Source organism: Lonchura striata, chromosome 10 (assembly GCF_050655825.1).
Source record: "Lonchura striata isolate lonStrDom1 chromosome 10, ASM5065582v1, whole genome shotgun sequence".
Taxonomy (NCBI): domain Eukaryota; kingdom Metazoa; phylum Chordata; class Aves; order Passeriformes; family Estrildidae; genus Lonchura; species Lonchura striata.
Genome location: NC_140712.1, coordinates 25,025,512 through 25,041,025, shown reverse-complemented (window position 1 = coordinate 25,041,025; position 15,514 = coordinate 25,025,512). Strand labels below are relative to the sequence as shown.

General features: G+C 63.0%; 2 protein-coding genes across 8 annotated transcripts; both read left to right on the top strand.

Annotated features, from left to right (window-relative positions):
• Positions 1-209: 209 nt before the first annotated feature.
• FES (FES proto-oncogene, tyrosine kinase) lies at positions 210-6,313 on the top strand. 6 transcript variants are annotated; one of them, XM_085589131.1, is made up of 19 exons: positions 210-539; positions 1,237-1,484; positions 1,579-1,752; positions 1,821-1,917; positions 2,278-2,461; positions 2,594-2,731; positions 2,842-2,961; positions 3,038-3,160; positions 3,228-3,414; positions 3,496-3,573; positions 3,779-3,988; positions 4,097-4,219; positions 4,423-4,476; positions 4,598-4,716; positions 4,916-5,010; positions 5,106-5,229; positions 5,340-5,497; positions 5,703-5,825; positions 5,970-6,313. In XM_085589131.1, the coding sequence occupies exons 2-19, from the start codon at positions 1,263-1,265 to the stop codon at positions 6,110-6,112; spliced, it is 2,472 nt and encodes an 823-aa protein (XP_085445257.1). In that variant the 5' UTR covers positions 210-539; positions 1,237-1,262; the 3' UTR covers positions 6,113-6,313. The 6 variants fall into 6 exon arrangements, with proteins under 6 accessions (XP_085445257.1, XP_085445258.1, XP_085445256.1 ...); XM_085589132.1 differs by having other exon boundaries at positions 267-515; positions 1,323-1,484; positions 5,970-6,312; XM_085589130.1 differs by having other exon boundaries at positions 403-515; positions 3,833-3,988.
• Positions 6,314-7,354: 1,041 nt separating this feature from the next.
• MAN2A2 (mannosidase alpha class 2A member 2) lies at positions 7,355-15,126 on the top strand. Of its 2 annotated transcripts, XM_021541816.3 has the most exons (23): positions 7,355-7,631; positions 7,813-8,067; positions 8,175-8,319; positions 8,408-8,579; positions 9,114-9,241; positions 9,370-9,543; positions 9,848-10,034; positions 10,120-10,297; positions 10,440-10,642; positions 10,878-11,060; positions 11,254-11,368; positions 11,540-11,607; positions 11,774-11,939; positions 12,182-12,418; positions 12,515-12,637; positions 12,725-12,839; positions 12,929-13,062; positions 13,170-13,311; positions 13,490-13,623; positions 13,905-13,982; positions 14,265-14,459; positions 14,549-14,659; positions 14,817-15,126. In XM_021541816.3, the coding sequence occupies exons 1-23, from the start codon at positions 7,500-7,502 to the stop codon at positions 14,967-14,969; spliced, it is 3,528 nt and encodes a 1,175-aa protein (XP_021397491.2). In that variant the 5' UTR covers positions 7,355-7,499; the 3' UTR covers positions 14,970-15,126. The 2 variants fall into 2 exon arrangements, with proteins under 2 accessions (XP_021397491.2, XP_021397489.2); XM_021541814.3 differs by lacking the exon at positions 13,905-13,982.
• Positions 15,127-15,514: the final 388 nt, after the last annotated feature.

The window sequence follows — 15,514 nt, the reverse complement described above, 5'->3', positions numbered from 1 at the left end:
TGCAGCCTTTCACTGTTGCCAGGGCCAGGCTTGGGGATGGCGACAGGGTGGCCAAAGTTCAGTGGGCTACACAGAGTCCTCAGGACCCTTCAGGTCCTGCAGTCTCTTGAATACACAGGGACATGGAGTGGGACTAGGAGCCAGGCTGGACTAGGCATGGCTGAGGGGGCTTTGCTGGGAGGGACTGGCACTGAGTGAGGGCTCCACAGGAGCAGTGGAGCCCTGGGTATACAGGGCTGGGCCTGGTGGTGTCAGGCACTGGTGGGAGGCAGCTGGGAGGTGTGGTGGGGCTGGGAACTGCCTATCTGCAGCAGAACTGCGTGCTGGCGGCAGCTGCTGGTGTGGAGACTGGCAGGGAGGGGAGGAAGCGCAGGAAATCTCGCAATGGCTGTATGGTCAGCACTGGGTTTCCTGTTCCTCCCCAGGAACCAGAGCTGCACCAGGTCCAAACTGCATCAGTCCCGGCCCCAGCAGGACGCCAGCAGCAGCCTCACAACGAAGACCTAGCAAGAAATGTAGGTTGGAAGGACTGTGCCCTGGTGAGGTACTAGGAGAGACAGGGGGACTCCTTTGTAGGGCTGGGGGGGGGGTAGGTCTTGGTGAGGTCAGGGGCTGTGCCAGGAGACATCTTGCGCTGCACAGGGAGGTGCCCCAGCACTCTCCTGCTCCTGCTGCACTCTTGCTTCAAAGCAGGGCACCCAGGGACTGCCACTAGGATCAGTTTGACTCCCAACTGGAGTCCTGCATGCCGGGGCGTATCCAGGTTCAGCACCTTTCTCTGGGGCTCAGCACCCTCCTCTGCTTCTGCTGGCTTCCCACCAGTGTCCCAGGCCCAGGGAGCTCCCACACTATGGGCATAGGGGTGACAGTGCCAAAGGGCAGGACAGGACTGGAGCTGCCAGAGGAGGGGCTGGTGCCTGCCAGGGGTGGGGGGCACAGCAGTGCTGCCCTTGGGGAGCAGCCCTGTGCATGGCAGAGATGACACAGCTGTGTATAGCTCCACACTTCCTCCTTCCCAGCACCATCCGCAAAGGGCCCAGCTCCCACAGAGCTTGGAGCACTCATCCTGCTGCTTTGAATAGGCTTTGCAAGGCTGTTTGCAGCGGATGGGGAGGGCCATCTCTGCTGCACAGACCAGATGGGGGGTAGGAGGGTGTGAAATGCAAAGGGCCCTGGCCACTGGCGCAGGCAGTGCAGGGCAGCAGTTGTAGCTCAGGCTGTCCTGGTGCTTGGCAGACCTCCCCTGGCTGGACAGCGGTGCCATGGGCTTTGGGCCGGAGCTGTGGTGCCCGCAGGGGCACAGTGCACTGCTGCGGCTGCAGGATGGGGAGCTGCGCCTCCTGGAGCTGATGAAGAAGTGGATGTCACAGCGGGCCAAGAGTGACCGGGAGTATGCAGGGATGCTGCACCACATGTTGTCCCAGCTGGAAAAGCAGGAGGGCGCTTGGCAGCTCCATGGCAACCATGGTGGTCAGATCGAGAAGGTAGGGATGCCTCAGAGTAGGACTGCGCCCTGCAGAGCCCGTGAGGTGCTGGAAGATGCCATCTCCACACCATCCCTGACTCGCTTTCTTGCAGTCCTGGTGGGTGCTGGTGAGCCGGACAGAGACGCTGAGCCAGATCCTGCGGCGGCATGCGGAGGAACTGGCAGCGGGGCCGCTGGCCAAGCTCAGCCTGCTCATCCGCGACAAGCAGCAGCTGCGCAAAGCCTTCGACGAGCAGTGGCAGCAGCTCAGCCAGGAGTATAGCCGGGTACGTTGGAGCCAGCAGGGGAACAAGAGAGTGTGCTGGACCCACTCCCTGACTGTGTCCCTCTCCAGACGACGCAGCAGGAGATGGAGAAGCTGAAGGCGCAGTACCGAAGCCTGGCCCGTGACAGTGCCCAAGCCAAGCGCAAGTACCAGGAGGCCAGCAAAGGTGCCAACCTGGCCCCTGTCCCCTGCGTGCCCTCCCAGCTTCCCTATGGGTCAAGGGTGGCTGGAGCATGACCCGCACTCTGTGGAAACTACAGCCCAGCCTGCAGCGGGTGGGAGTTCTGGGGTTGGGCAGCATAGAGAAGAGCCCAGCCTGACCTCCAGGAAGCCAGTCAGAAGTCTGGGGGCCTTGGGACACCACACTGTGGGTCAGGAGCATCTCTGTGTCACAGTGTGACCACCCCAGGGTTATCCCCCTGTGTGCCCTGGGACCCTCTCCCAGCCCTCACCCTCTGACCCGTTCCTGGGTGCTGGGACAGGTGATGTGCTGGCAGTTGGGGTTTTCCACAGCCTCTCTCCACAGACAAGGAGCGGGACAAGGCGAAGGAAAAGTACGTGCGCAGCCTCTGGAAGCTCCATGCCCTGCACAATCAGTATGTGCTGGCTGTGCAGGCGGCTGCAGTGCACCACCAGCACCACTACCAGCGGGTGCTGCCCAGCCTGCATCAGTCCCTCTACAATCTGCAGCAGGAGATGGTCCTCATCCTGTAAGAGCCCTGCCTGCCCCGCTGCCCACCCCATGCCCCACTGTCCATCCTGTGCCCTGCAACCAGCCCTGCACCCCACTCCCTACCCCTGGGCACACCCATGGCCCCCCAGAACCAGAACTGCTCCCGCAGAAAGGAGATCCTCAGGGAGTACTGCAGCATCAGCAGCCTGGTACAGGAAGACCTTTTGGCCACGCACCGGGAGATTGCCAGTGCCATCCAGGCCATCGACCCTGCCACTGAGTACAGCAGCTTCATCCAGAGCCACCAGTATGGCTCCACGCAGCCGCAGCCTCTCTGCCGGGTATGGCCCTGCTGCCGTTGGGCGGCAGCGGCCGGCATGGGGCAAGTGGAGGCAGAGCTGTCCTGGATGCCCACAGGTACGAATCTGAGGTCCCACCAACCGTGTCCTTTGATGAGAGCCTGCTGGAGGACACAGAAAACCTGGTGCCAGGGGAGCTGCAGCTGAATGAGCTGACCCTGGAAAGTGTCCAGCACTGGTGAGTGGGACTAGATGTGGGCAGGAGCAGGTGAGGGGCAGGGGCTAGTCCCCCCACTGGCACACATCTCTTGCAGCCTGACATCGGTTGAGGAGGAGTTGGTGGCCGCCACGGAGGCTGTGAATATCAAGGAGCAGCAGATGCAGGAGCTGAAGACAGAGATCCATGATGAGGAGCAGGGCCGGAGCCCCGGGGAGCGGTGAGGTGCAGCAGAGGGGGGTGAGGGGCCAGGGCAGCGGGTGCTGATCACCCTGTCCCCTCCCCAGGGTGCACTTGTTGGGCAGGCGGCAGGGGCTGCATGAGGCGCGGCAGCAGCTCGAGGGCTGCCTCTGTGCCCAGGCCAAGCTGCAGCTGCAGCGGGACGTGCTGGCCAGGAAGCTGGCAGAGTTGGGCACCAGGGACCCCCTGCCTGCCCTGCCTCTGCCCGAGGATCGGCAGTCCGTCTCCTCCACGGTGAGTCAGTCTGGCCTCCTGCGCTCTGGAGGCTGCAGGGGTGGGGTGCACAGCTGATGCGCAGCCCCTGCCTCCTTCCAGGAGCAGGAGCGGAGCGGGGCCAGTGCACTGGAGACCCTCAAGAACCACATCACAGGGATCTTCAGCCCAAAGTACTCGGTGAGTCCCTGGGTGCCACCCTGGTCTCCACCCAGCTGCCTTGCTGAGCTTGTCCTCTCCTTTCTGGCCACACAGCCCCCCTTGTTTCAGCACCTCCAGATTCTTCTCCCACCTGCTCTGGGCACAGCTTCCAGACACTGCTGCTGCCCCACCTCTGGCACAACTCAGGAGTGTGAATGGCTGGCCTCACCTTGTCTCCTTCCAGCTGCCACCCCCCGTGCCCCTAATCCCAGATGTGCAGAAGCCGCTGTGCCAGCAGGTCTGGTACCACGGGGCCATCCCACGTTCAGAGGTACAGGAGCTGCTGACCTGCAGTGGGGACTTCCTGGTGCGGGAGAGCCAGGGCAAACAGGAGTACGTGCTCAGCGTGCTGTGGGATGGGCAGCCCCGGCACTTCATCATCCAGGCTGTCAGTGTGAGTGACCACGAGCAGGGGGCATGGCTGGGGTGGTTTGCAGGGGCACTTTACATGGGCAGTTGGGGGTTCCTGCCCATCACAACCTCTTGGCCTCCCTCCCTGCAGAACATGTTTCGGCTGGAGGGTGACAGCTTCCCCACCATTCCGCTGCTCATCCAGCACCTCCTGCAGAGCCAGCAGCCCATCACTCGCAAGAGTGGCATTGTCCTGGCCAGGGCTGTGCCCAAGGTGATACAGCCAGAGGAGAGGAGGATGGGACCTTCTGCACAGGGGCAGCTCTGCCCGGCCCTTTCTCTTGTTGATGGCTGGGCTGAGAGCCACAGGCATGCTTCTCCAGCTAGACAGGGGAACTTGGACCTGGGGCTCTGCCTGAGAGGGGCCTGCAGGGGTCTGTGGGCCAGGGGCAGCTCACTGGTGTCTGTTTGCTGCAGGACAAATGGGTGCTCAACCACGAGGATGTGCTGCTGGGGGAACGCATTGGTCGGGTGAGATGGGGTGCTGTGGGGTCTGCAGGAGGGCAGGGCTGTCCTCACAGCATCTGCAGGAGGACAAGGGTTGCCTTGGGCCACATAGTGAGCTGAGCCTGCTGCACCTGTGTCTCGGAAGGGTAACTTTGGGGAAGTGTTCAGTGGACGACTGCGTGCTGACAACTCCCCTGTTGCTGTGAAATCCTGCCGGGAAACCCTTCCGCCTGAGCTCAAGGCCAAGTTCCTGCAGGAAGCCAGGTCTGTGTGGCTGTTGGGCTTCTCCTGTCACATCTGTCCACTCTTGGAGCTGTTTGATACTGCTGGGACTGCACCACCCTCGTGCTGAGGCTGTGTTCCTGGGCTGGCTGGTCAGAGTGCCCTGGGGATGGCAACAGGTGGCTTGTGCCCAGGGCAGCCGGGGCCCCTACACTCACAGTGCCCATCCTTGTTCCCACAGGATTCTCAAGCAGTATAGACACCCGAACATTGTGCGGCTCATCGGTGTCTGCACGCAGAAACAACCCATTTACATTGTCATGGAGCTGGTGCAGGGTGAGTGGCGCCATCCCCGTGGTCCCCATGCACCCACGCGCGGGTGAGACTGTCAGCAGTGCCTGGCACCCACCGCCTCTGCAATCTGGACACAGGGGGGGACTTCCTGACCTTCCTGCGCAGTGAGGGTCCCCACCTCCGGGTGAAGGAGCTGGTCAAGATGACAGAGAATGCTGCTGCTGGCATGGAGTACCTGGAGAGCAAGCACTGCATCCACAGGTGGGCCCTGGCAGGACGGGGGAGCCCTGGAATCCTAACCCCCCCACCCTGTGCCAGGGGAAGCCCCAGGGACAGCTGGGCACACGGCTGATTGCTTGGGGCTGTCTCAGGGACCTGGCTGCTCGCAACTGCCTGGTGACGGAGAGGAACACCCTGAAGATCAGTGATTTTGGGATGTCACGGGAGGAGGAGGATGGCATCTATGCCTCCACAGGGGGGATGAAGCAAATCCCTGTCAAGTGGACGGCCCCTGAAGCACTCAATTATGGTACAGGATGGAGCTGGGCATGGCCTGGCAGCCCGCAGCTTATCTGGGAGCCAGGAGTCTGGCACTGTCCCACTCCTACACACCTGGTCCTGGGGAGGGAGGCAGAGACCCCGAGCACCTCAGCCCTCAGGAGCATGGGCACAGCTGGATAGTGGTGACATGCATGTCCCCTGCCAACACCATTTGTCCTGCCCCACGTCCCCAGGCCGATACAGCTCAGAGAGTGATGTCTGGAGCTTTGGGATCCTGCTGTGGGAAGCCTTCAGCCTGGGTGCCGTCCCCTATGCCAACCTCAGCAACCAGCAGACGCGGGAGGCAGTGGAGCATGGTAGGGAACATGGCTGGGGCTGGCACCTGAGAGCCACCATGAGCTGTGGGTCCAGCACTGTGAAGCTGTGCCTGTTGGATGGGCCAGACAGGGTTGTGGGGGGTGAGGGGCCGGTGATCCATGTCCCCATCCATGTTGCCCCAGGTATGCGGCTGGACCCTCCTGAGCAGTGCCCTGAGGAGGTGTACCAGCTGATGCAGCGCTGCTGGGAGTATGACCCCCGCAAGCGGCCCAGCTTCTGCACCATCCACCAGGACCTCATTGCCATCCGCAAGAGGCAGCGGTGACAGGGAGCACCAGGGGCCCTGGATCCATCCCATGGCAGTGCCTGGGGGCACAGCAGAGCCCTGTCTGGGCAGCGGGTACTGCGAGGTGGCCGTGTGGTGCTTGACCCCCAGGGCAGGGGCTCCTGCATACCTCAGGGTGGGACATGGTGCCCGCAGCTCCTGCCCTGCTTCATCTTGTACAATAAACACACGAGCTCTGCAGCTGTGCATCTAGGATCTGCAAGGGGACGTGGACTTGTACTGCACTGGGGATGGCACTGGGAATGGCACTGGAAATGGCACTGTAATGATGCACCAGGACGCGCAGCCAGTGCACCAGCATGGGGTACCAAAAAGAAGTACCAGAATGGGGCACACTTAGATAGGGAAATGGCATGGGGAGTACTGAGACAGAGCACTGGGACAGAGGGCTGGAACAGGACCCTGGGACAGGGTACTGGGATGGGACACCCAGATGGGACACCCGGATGGGGCACACCGGGACAGGGTACCGGGATGAGGCACACCGGGATGGGGCACACCAGGAGGCCACCGGCATCTCGACTGGGCTGCGGGGCTGTGTGGGGCCGTGCGGAGCCATACGGGGCCGTGCCGTGCCGTGCAGCGCTGTGTCGTGCCGTGCGGTGCCGTGCGGCTCCGCGGCGCCTTGCCGAGCTGTGCCGTGCCGTGCGGGGCCGTGCCGAGCCGTGCGGGCTCCGCAGAGCTGTGCCGTGCCGTGCGGTGCCGTGCTGCTCCGCGGCGCCTTGCCGAGCTGTGCCGTGCCGTGCAGAGCCGTGCGGTGCCGCGCGGCCTCCGCAGCGCTGTGCCGTGCCGTGCCGTGCCGTGCGGTGCCGCGCGGCCTCCGCAGCGCTGTGCCGTGCCGTGCCGTGCCGTGCCGTGCCGTGCCGTGCCGTGCCGTGCCGTGCCGTGCTGTGCCGTGCCGTGCCGTGCCGCGCCGCGCAGAGCCGCGCAGAGCCGAGCCCCCGCTCGCTGCCGGCTCGGTGCCGCCTCCCGGGCCGGCCCGGCGGGCGGAGCGCGGGCGGGGCCCGGCCTGGCCCATCCCGGCGGGCCCAGCCGGGCGGTGTGAGGGCCTGGCCGGGCTCGGAGCCGCCCGGTGCGGACGGGCTGGCGGCGGCGTCGCCGTCGGTGCCGGCCCGGCCTGTCCCGGTCCTGCCCGGCCCGGGCCGCCGCCGCGGGGCCTCGGCGCGGCGGGCCCGGCGCTGCCCGGCCTGCGCGGCCTCCCCGCCCCGGCCCCATCGGCAGATATAAATACCCGCAAAGGATCAGGCCAAGCAGGACGCGGTGAGGCTCTTGCAGGAGGACGCAGGAGGCCGCGGCGAGGGGCTGCGCTGCCCGAGCTGGCTCCCCCCGCAGCCCCGGCGCAGGTGAGTCCCCGCATCCCTTCGGGATGAAGCTGAAGAAGCAGGTGACAGTGTGTGGAGCTGCCATCTTCTGCGTGGCCGTCTTCTCCCTCTACTTGATGCTGGACCGGGTACAGCATGACCCCACACGACACCAGAGTGGGGGCAACTTCCCCAGGGTGAGTTCCGAGGGTCTGGGATGAGTGAGAGTGGTCCTGGGATGGCAAACGGAGACATTCAGCCAGGAAAATTCATGGGGAGCTAGCCCTGGCCTCTGGGCATTAGGGTACCAGGGCCAGGGCTGGCTCCCCACAGCTGTGGGTGACCTCCTGCCCCTCGCTGTGCCCTCTGTGTCCCCAGAGCCAGATCTCGGTGCTGCAGAACCGGATCGAGCAGCTGGAGCAGCTGCTGGAGGAGAACCATGAGATCATCAGCCACATTAAGGACTCAGTACTGGAGCTGACAGCCCATGCAGAGGGGCAGCCAGCATTGCCCGAACACCCCCTGAATGGCTCCTGGGTGCTCCCCCCTGAGAGTCGCCCAAGTTTCCTCTCTGTGTCCCCGCAAGACTGCCAGTTTGCTCTAGGGGGCAAAGGACAGAGCCCAGACCTGCAGGTGAGGGCCTGGTGGCTCTGCTAGCATGAGGGGTCCATACCTGGGCATCCTGGGCATACCAGGCTCTAGTCTTTCAGGGGTCTCTCAGCACTGTCTCCTACCAACAGATGCTGGCTGTGTACTCCCTGCTGCCGTTTGACAACCAGGATGGCGGTGTCTGGAAGCAGGGCTTCGACATCACCTATGAGCCCAACGAATGGGACACAGAGCCTCTACAGGTGTTTGTGGTGCCACACTCACACAATGACCCAGGTGAGAAGCAGGGATTAGCCCATTTCCCACTACTGTGCAGTGCTGGCAAACCTGGGCCCCCCACAGTGACCCCCACCTGTGCTTCCAGGCTGGATCAAAACTTTCGACAAGTACTACTATGACCAGACGCAGCACATCCTCAACAGCATGGTGCTGAAGATGCAGGAGGACCCACGCCGGCGCTTCATCTGGTCTGAGATCTCCTTTTTTTCCAAGTGGTGGGACAACATCAGTGCCCAGAAGCGGGCTGCTGTGCGCAGGTAGGGCTGCTCACCTGGCCCTATTGCCCACCTAGCTCCCAGGCAGGCTGAGGGCAGAGGGTGTGTGAGCGAATGGCTCTAGGGACTAGAAGGGTGGGGTGCCCTCAAACTGCCAGCAGCCTCCCAGTGCCATCATATGTCAGAGCCACTGCCTTGTGGAGTCAGAGGCTGGAAGACAGATCTTGCCCTGGGCCCCTCCCTGTGCTAATTGGGCTGGGGAACTTGTATACAAGGCCCAGGGCACCCATGGAAGGGTGGGAGACCTGGAGAGCAGGATTGTGTGGTGAGGCAGGATCCCCTTCTCTGCCCCTTGCCCTGAGAGCATTGGAAGACACAGTGGAGGGGGAATGGGCTGTGGGTGGCATTGGGCTGTGGAGGGATGACTCTGCATGGGGACAGCATGACAAGGGGGGAATGGCAGTGGTGGCCGTGGGGGCTGCAGGTAGACTGTAGGTGGCTCAGGGCAGGGGGACTCTGCAATGAACATGTGTCTCATGCAGGGCTCTGGTCACATCTTGGGTGTCCCCCTGACAGGCTGGTGGGCAATGGGCAGCTGGAGATGGTGACAGGCGGCTGGGTGATGCCTGATGAGGCTAATTCCCACTACTTTGCCATGATTGACCAGCTGATTGAGGGGCACCAGTGGCTGGAGAAGAACATTGGTGAGGGCCAGGCAGATGGTGGCTGGGGGCCTGTCTAATGCGCTGCAGGCCCCCAGGTCCTGACAGCACCCTCCTCACGGGAAGTGCTGCTGGCCCAGCATGGGGCTGATGGGTCTCTGTGCCCCCAGGTGTGACGCCGCGGTCGGGCTGGGCCGTAGACCCCTTCGGGTACAGCTCCACCATGCCCTACCTGCTGAAGCGCTCCAACCTGACGGCCATGCTCATCCAGCGCGTGCACTATGCCATCAAGAAGCACTTTGCTGCCACCCAGAACCTGGAGTTCATGTGGAGACAAGCGTGGGGTGAGGGGCTGCTGGGAGGGGACTGCAGAGGGGACTGCACGGTGGGGCAGGTGGCAGCAGAGAATGGCTACCAGCTGCTTTTCTTTGCAGATGAGCCAAGCACTGGTAGGCAATGTCTCTGCCCTGTGGGGCATCCTCAGGGTGACTTTCCACCTGCCCCCAAGTCTAGCAACATATTGGGGGAGGCTGCTGTGTCCTCTAACCTCTGAGATCTGCTCTGTCGAACTACTGACTTTGGGCCCCCCTGCTCAGGGACAGGCAAGGGAGAGCCATTGCTGGTGCTCACATGTCCTTGATCCCACAGATCCAGACACGAGCACCGACATCTTCTGCCACATGATGCCCTTCTACAGCTATGATGTGCCTCACACCTGTGGCCCGGACCCCAAGATCTGCTGCCAGTTTGACTTCAAGCGCTTGCCTGGAGGCCGGATCAACTGCCCCTGGAAGGTGCCTCCCCGTGCCATCACTGATGCAAACGTGGCAGAGCGGTGAGTGGGGCAGGGGCAGGGGCACACGACTCCCAGCCTTGTGTGGGCCGTCAGGGGCCAGCCTCATGCCCTGGCCCCCGCACAGAGCCCAGCTGCTGCTGGACCAGTACCGCAAGAAGTCCAAGCTGTACCGCAGCAAGGTGCTGCTGGTGCCCCTGGGAGATGACTTCCGCTATGACAAGCCACAGGAGTGGGATGCCCAGTTCCTCAACTACCAGCGCATCTTTGACTTCCTCAACTCTCGGCCTGACCTCCATGTGCAGGTATGTGTGGAGAGCTCTGTGGAGCTGGGGGCAGCAGGAGGCCACAGCAGAGCACAGTTGGAGGGGTGAACAGTCCTGTGAGGGGTGATAAGAGCCCCCACTGCAGGAGCCCTGGCTCAGGACTGCACATGCTGTCTTGCAGGCACAGTTTGGCACGCTCTCTGATTACTTTGATGCCCTGTACAAGAAAGTGGGCATTGTGCCGGGGATGAGGCCACCCGGGTTCCCAGTTCTGACTGGGGATTTCTTCTCCTATGCGGACCGGGAGGATCACTACTGGACAGGATACTACACCTCCCGGCCATTCTACAAGAGCCTGGACCGGGTGCTGGAGGCCCACCTCCGGTGAGGGGCGTGGGGCTGGTCCATGGGGCACAGGAGGTGTGTGAGGGGCACGGGTGAGGGGTGGCCAGGCAGTATGGGATCTGGACAGCCCCCGGTCTGTCCCAACTGCCAACACACAGTGCCAAACCCTCACCCAGTCCCAGGGCAGTGTGTGCCTTTGCCACCCCACTCCCAGGGCAGCCCCCCAGTATTGTACACCAGGGTAGGGACCCTCAGTGACTCTGTCCTTGTGCAGGGGGGCAGAGATCCTGTACAGCCTGGCACTCGCCCACGCCCGCCATGCCAGTGCAGATGGCAGGTACCCACTCTCTGACTACGCCTTGCTGAGCAACGCCCGCCGCAACCTGGGCCTCTTCCAGCACCACGATGCCATCGCTGGCACTGCCAAGGAGGCTGTGGCCGTGGACTATGGAGTCCGGTGCGTGTTGGGGCCAGGGCGCCCTCAGAGCCTGTCTCAGAGTGGGGCTGGTGGGCTCAGGGCTGGGAGACTGGTTAGGTATGGGGATGCTGTGGGGAGGTTCTCCCTCTCATGGGGGGATGTGGAGGGTGGTGGGGCAGTCCTGAGCAGATGGGGCTGATCGTCCCAGGTGACTCACTCTGCCTCTGCCTAGGCTGCTCCATTCCCTCACCAACCTCAAGCGTGTCATCATCAATGCTGCGCACTACCTTGTGCTGGGGGACAAGGACACCTACCACCACGACCCGGCTGCACCGTTCCTTGGCATGGTGAGCAGCACCAGCCCCTGGCTCCCTGCACTCTGGCACACTGTCCCCATGCCCCCGGGAACAACTCCGTACTGCAGAGGCCAGGAAGATGGCCCCAGATTGTGCCCATGTCCTTGGGCCCAACTGGCAGGGGCGTTGGGCACACCCCAGCTCTTTATTGCTCCTCCCCAGGATGAGACACGCTCCAGCCAGGACTCTCTCCCAGAGAGGACAGTGGTCAAACTGGGCACCTCACCTCGGTAGGGCCTCCTGCCTTGCTCTGGGGACTTAGGGGACTGTGGGGAGGCAGTGAGGGAGTACCTGTGAAGCTGTGGGTAGGGGCAGTAGATCTGTAGGTAGTGTGGAACATGGGACATCTGGGATGCTGTGAGGCTGGGATGCCATCCCTGTGTTACCCCCCCACAGGTTCCTGGTGGTGTTCAACCCGCTGGAGCAGGAGCGCCTGAGCGTAGTGCCAGTACTGGTGGACTCCCCTCATGTGCGTGTGCTCTCCGAGGAGGGGCAGCCCCTGCCCTCCCAGCTCAGTGCAGTGTGGAACTCTGCCACTGATGTGGTGCCCAATGTCTACCAGGTATGGGGTGCCCCACAGCCCATCTGTGCCAGCCTCCCATCCCGCACACTGCCAGGACACACCAGCAGCCCTGCTCTGTCCCTGCCCCACAACATGAGATCCCACAGCTGTCGGTCCTCCAGGTCCCCATGCATGTCCCTCCTCAGCAGAGGCCCCACAGTGCTGAGCAGGGTCTTTGCCCCACTGACCCCCAGTCATTCCCTAGACAAGGGGGCTGGCTCAGGTCTCCATGCTGCCTGCAGGTGTTTGTCCTGGCCCGCCTGCCTGCACTAGGGCTGCGCGTGCTGCAGCTGCACAAGTCCTCGGATGGCCACGCCACGCCAAGGTCCTCCACGCGCCTCTACCTGCACGGCCGGGACATGGCCGTGCACAAGCCCGAGGCTGTGCCCCTGCACGTCTTCCCAGCTGCTGCTGATGACTTCTGCCTGGAGAACCAGCACCTGCAGGCCTGCTTTGTGGGGCGCACGGGCCTGCTGCAGGTGAGTGCAGGGCTCTGACAGGATGTGGGCTGGAGGAGGGGAGGGGTAAATCCTGCTGCTTCATGCGCTTACTGTTGTGCTGGCACACACCTGCAGAGCCTGCGGCTGGCTGGGGAGAAGCAGGGGCAAAGGGTGAGCAGTGAATTTCTCGTCTATGGCACCAGGACCTCCAAGGACAAAAGTGGGGCCTATCTCTTCCTGCCTGACGGGGAGGCCAAGGTACAGAGTCCACCCGTGGAAGGCAGCTGACAGCTGTGCCTGTAGGTCCTCAGGCAGCAGCATCAGCACAGCTATCCCTCTCCCCAGCCCTATGCTCCCAAGGACCCCCCAGTGGTGCGGGTGATGGAGGGACCCCTCTTCTCAGAGGTTGCCAGCTACTACCAGCATGTCCAGACCGTGGTGCGGCTGTACAATGTGCCAGGTAAGATCTGGAGGCTGTGCCAGGTGTCACTGGCCCAGGGAACTGGGCCATGCTGCCCCTGGGGCTCAGCCTCTCACTGCCTACCTCAGGGGTGGAGGGCCTGTCCCTGGATGTGTCCTGCCTGGTGGACATCCGTGACCACATCAACAAGGAGCTGGCCCTGCGCTTCAGCACTGACATTGAGAGTGATGACACTTTCTTCACGGACCTCAATGGTTTCCAGGTACACAGCAGGCTGGGGAGGGGCAGCAGCTGCCTACAGGGGGACAGTGCTCTGGCACCAGGCACTGTGGGATCCACCTCTGGTCACTGGTCTGTGTCCCTTGGCAGATCCAGCCCCGCAGGTACCAGCGGAAGCTGCCGCTGCAGGCCAACTTCTACCCGATGCCTGCCATGGCCTACATCCAGGACATGCAGAGCCGCCTGACACTGCTCACAGCCCAGGCCCTGGGGGTCTCCAGCCTCCACAGCGGTGAGCTGGGCTCTGTGCCTTGGGCACCTGCTGTAGAGCTAGGGCTGTCCTCCCCAAGGGAAGGAGGGTGCTGCCGGCTGGGCAGGGTGCCCTGCTCCTATTGTCACTGGGGGCTCTGTGCTGTGAGGTGTGGCTGGCGCCTGGTAAAGCCTGGGCTGCAGGGACTTGCTCTCCACAGGCCAGCTGGAGGTGATCCTGGACCGGCGCCTCATGCAGGATGACAACCGGGGCCTGGGCCAGGGACTGAAGGACAACAAGCGTACCTGCAACCGGTTCCGGCTCCTCCTGGAGCGCCGCAGCACTGCCAACAAGGTGCTGGCTGTGAGGCGGCAGGATGGGAGAGCCCAGCCCTGCCTTGGGATGGAGCAGGGTGGAGGCATTTGCAGAAAGCTACATGAGATGGGATGCAGTGTCCTGTCCCCTCTTGTCCCCTTGTGCTGGCACTGGGCAGGGATGGGCCTGGAGCAGGGGGCATGGGGAGAGCAGGACGTGCAGTGGGTCTGTCCCTGTGGAGCCACATTGCCCTCATAATCACAGTGTTCTTGTCCAATCCCCTCGCTGCCCTCTATGCGTGTGCTGTGCCACCCATCCAGAGCTCCGGCTTCTTTTCCAAACTGATCTCCATGTTTAAAGCCTTGAGCTTCCCTGGCACCAGGACTGGCAGCCGTGAGGTAATGGCCAGCCTGGCCCTGCTGTCTCTCCCTGTCTTGTGCACTAGCTGCTAGCCACTAGTCTAGCCAGGCTTGTAGCAGGTCTGTAGCCTGACCATCAACTAGCTGGGGTCCTGTTTGGGTGCTGGGGCGGGGGGGGCTGCTTGGGCAGGGGCAGCTCTGTGTACACTGTGCTGGCAGGTGCCTGGTCTCAAGGCACTGCTGGAATGGAGGTTCTTTGGGCCTTGCCCAGGCTCTGCCTGGCTTTCTGAGCCCACACTTGACCTATGTGCTGCTTGGCAGGTGCAGGACGAGCGCCCCATCAGCTTCCCCTCCCTGCTGAGCCACATCACCTCTGTGCACCAGAATGCCGAGGCCTTGGTCATGCCAGTGGCATTGGAGAAGCCAGCGCTGCCAGCCCTGCGCTCCTTTGTGCCCCTTGCCACCACCCTTCCTTGCGACTTCCACATCCTCAATCTGCGGATGCTGCAGGCAGAGGTGAGCTAGGGCCCGGGGCGGTGGGACTCTGGTGGGAGTCCTGCCCCTGCTGTCCCCCGTGCTGTGCCTGACGCTCCAGCTCCCTGCAGGATGAATCATTGCCCTCAGCTGAGGCAGCGCTGATCCTGCACCGCAAAGGCTTTGACTGCAGCCTGGAGGCCAAGAACCTGGGCTTCAACTGCACCACCAGCCAGGGCAAGGTAGGGCCAGGCTGCCCCCATACCTCCGCTGGGTCAGAGCTGGGCTGGGACCTCGGCATGGCAGTCATGGCACGTGTCAGGCTGCCTTGGGCACAGTGCTGCCCCAGGCATCACATCCTCATCTAGGCCTCCTCGCTTCTTCCTCCTCTCTCCTCAGCTAGCTCTGGGAGGCCTGTTCCAGGGCTTGGAGCTGGGCTCCCTGCAGCCCACCTCATTGACACTCATGTACCCGCTGGGCACAGCCTCCAACAGCACCAACATCCATCTGGACCCCATGGAAATCGCCACGTTCCGCATCCGCCTGGGGTAGTGTCAAGCAGGAGAGGAGTGGAGTGGCTGGACAGCACAGGAGCAGCACCAGTGCAGCAGTGGAGTGGCTGGCAGTACTGTGACAGGCACGGGCAGGAGGGGCCAGACTGGCACAGGCTGCTGCTGCCACTTCCTAATTTATTAGTTCCATGTTCTCAGATGGATTTTGGACTGACTGCTGTGGCAGGGCTGGACCAGGCGTTGCTGGACGTGGCGCCGGATGGGCTGAGCGTGGCTGGGGAGGGCTGCAGGCTGGGCTCTGCTGCTGCTGGTGGGACAGACACTGCTGCCTGCCACAGGCAGGCTGCCCAGGAGGGCAGCCACCCTGATGGCTGGGGCAGGGGCCCCTGCAGGGCTCCCCCTGCATGGCAGGGCAGCAAGGGGAGGCCAGGAGCACCGGTGGTGTTGGGCAGCTGCCTGAGGAAGTGCTGTGGACTGGGGACTGACCTCTCATAGGAAACACAAGGCTGTTTCCAAGGGCCCTGGTGTTATGTGTGGTTTGTGGCTCTCACTCGAGAGTGGGAATGGTGTGCTGTGGGGAGACAG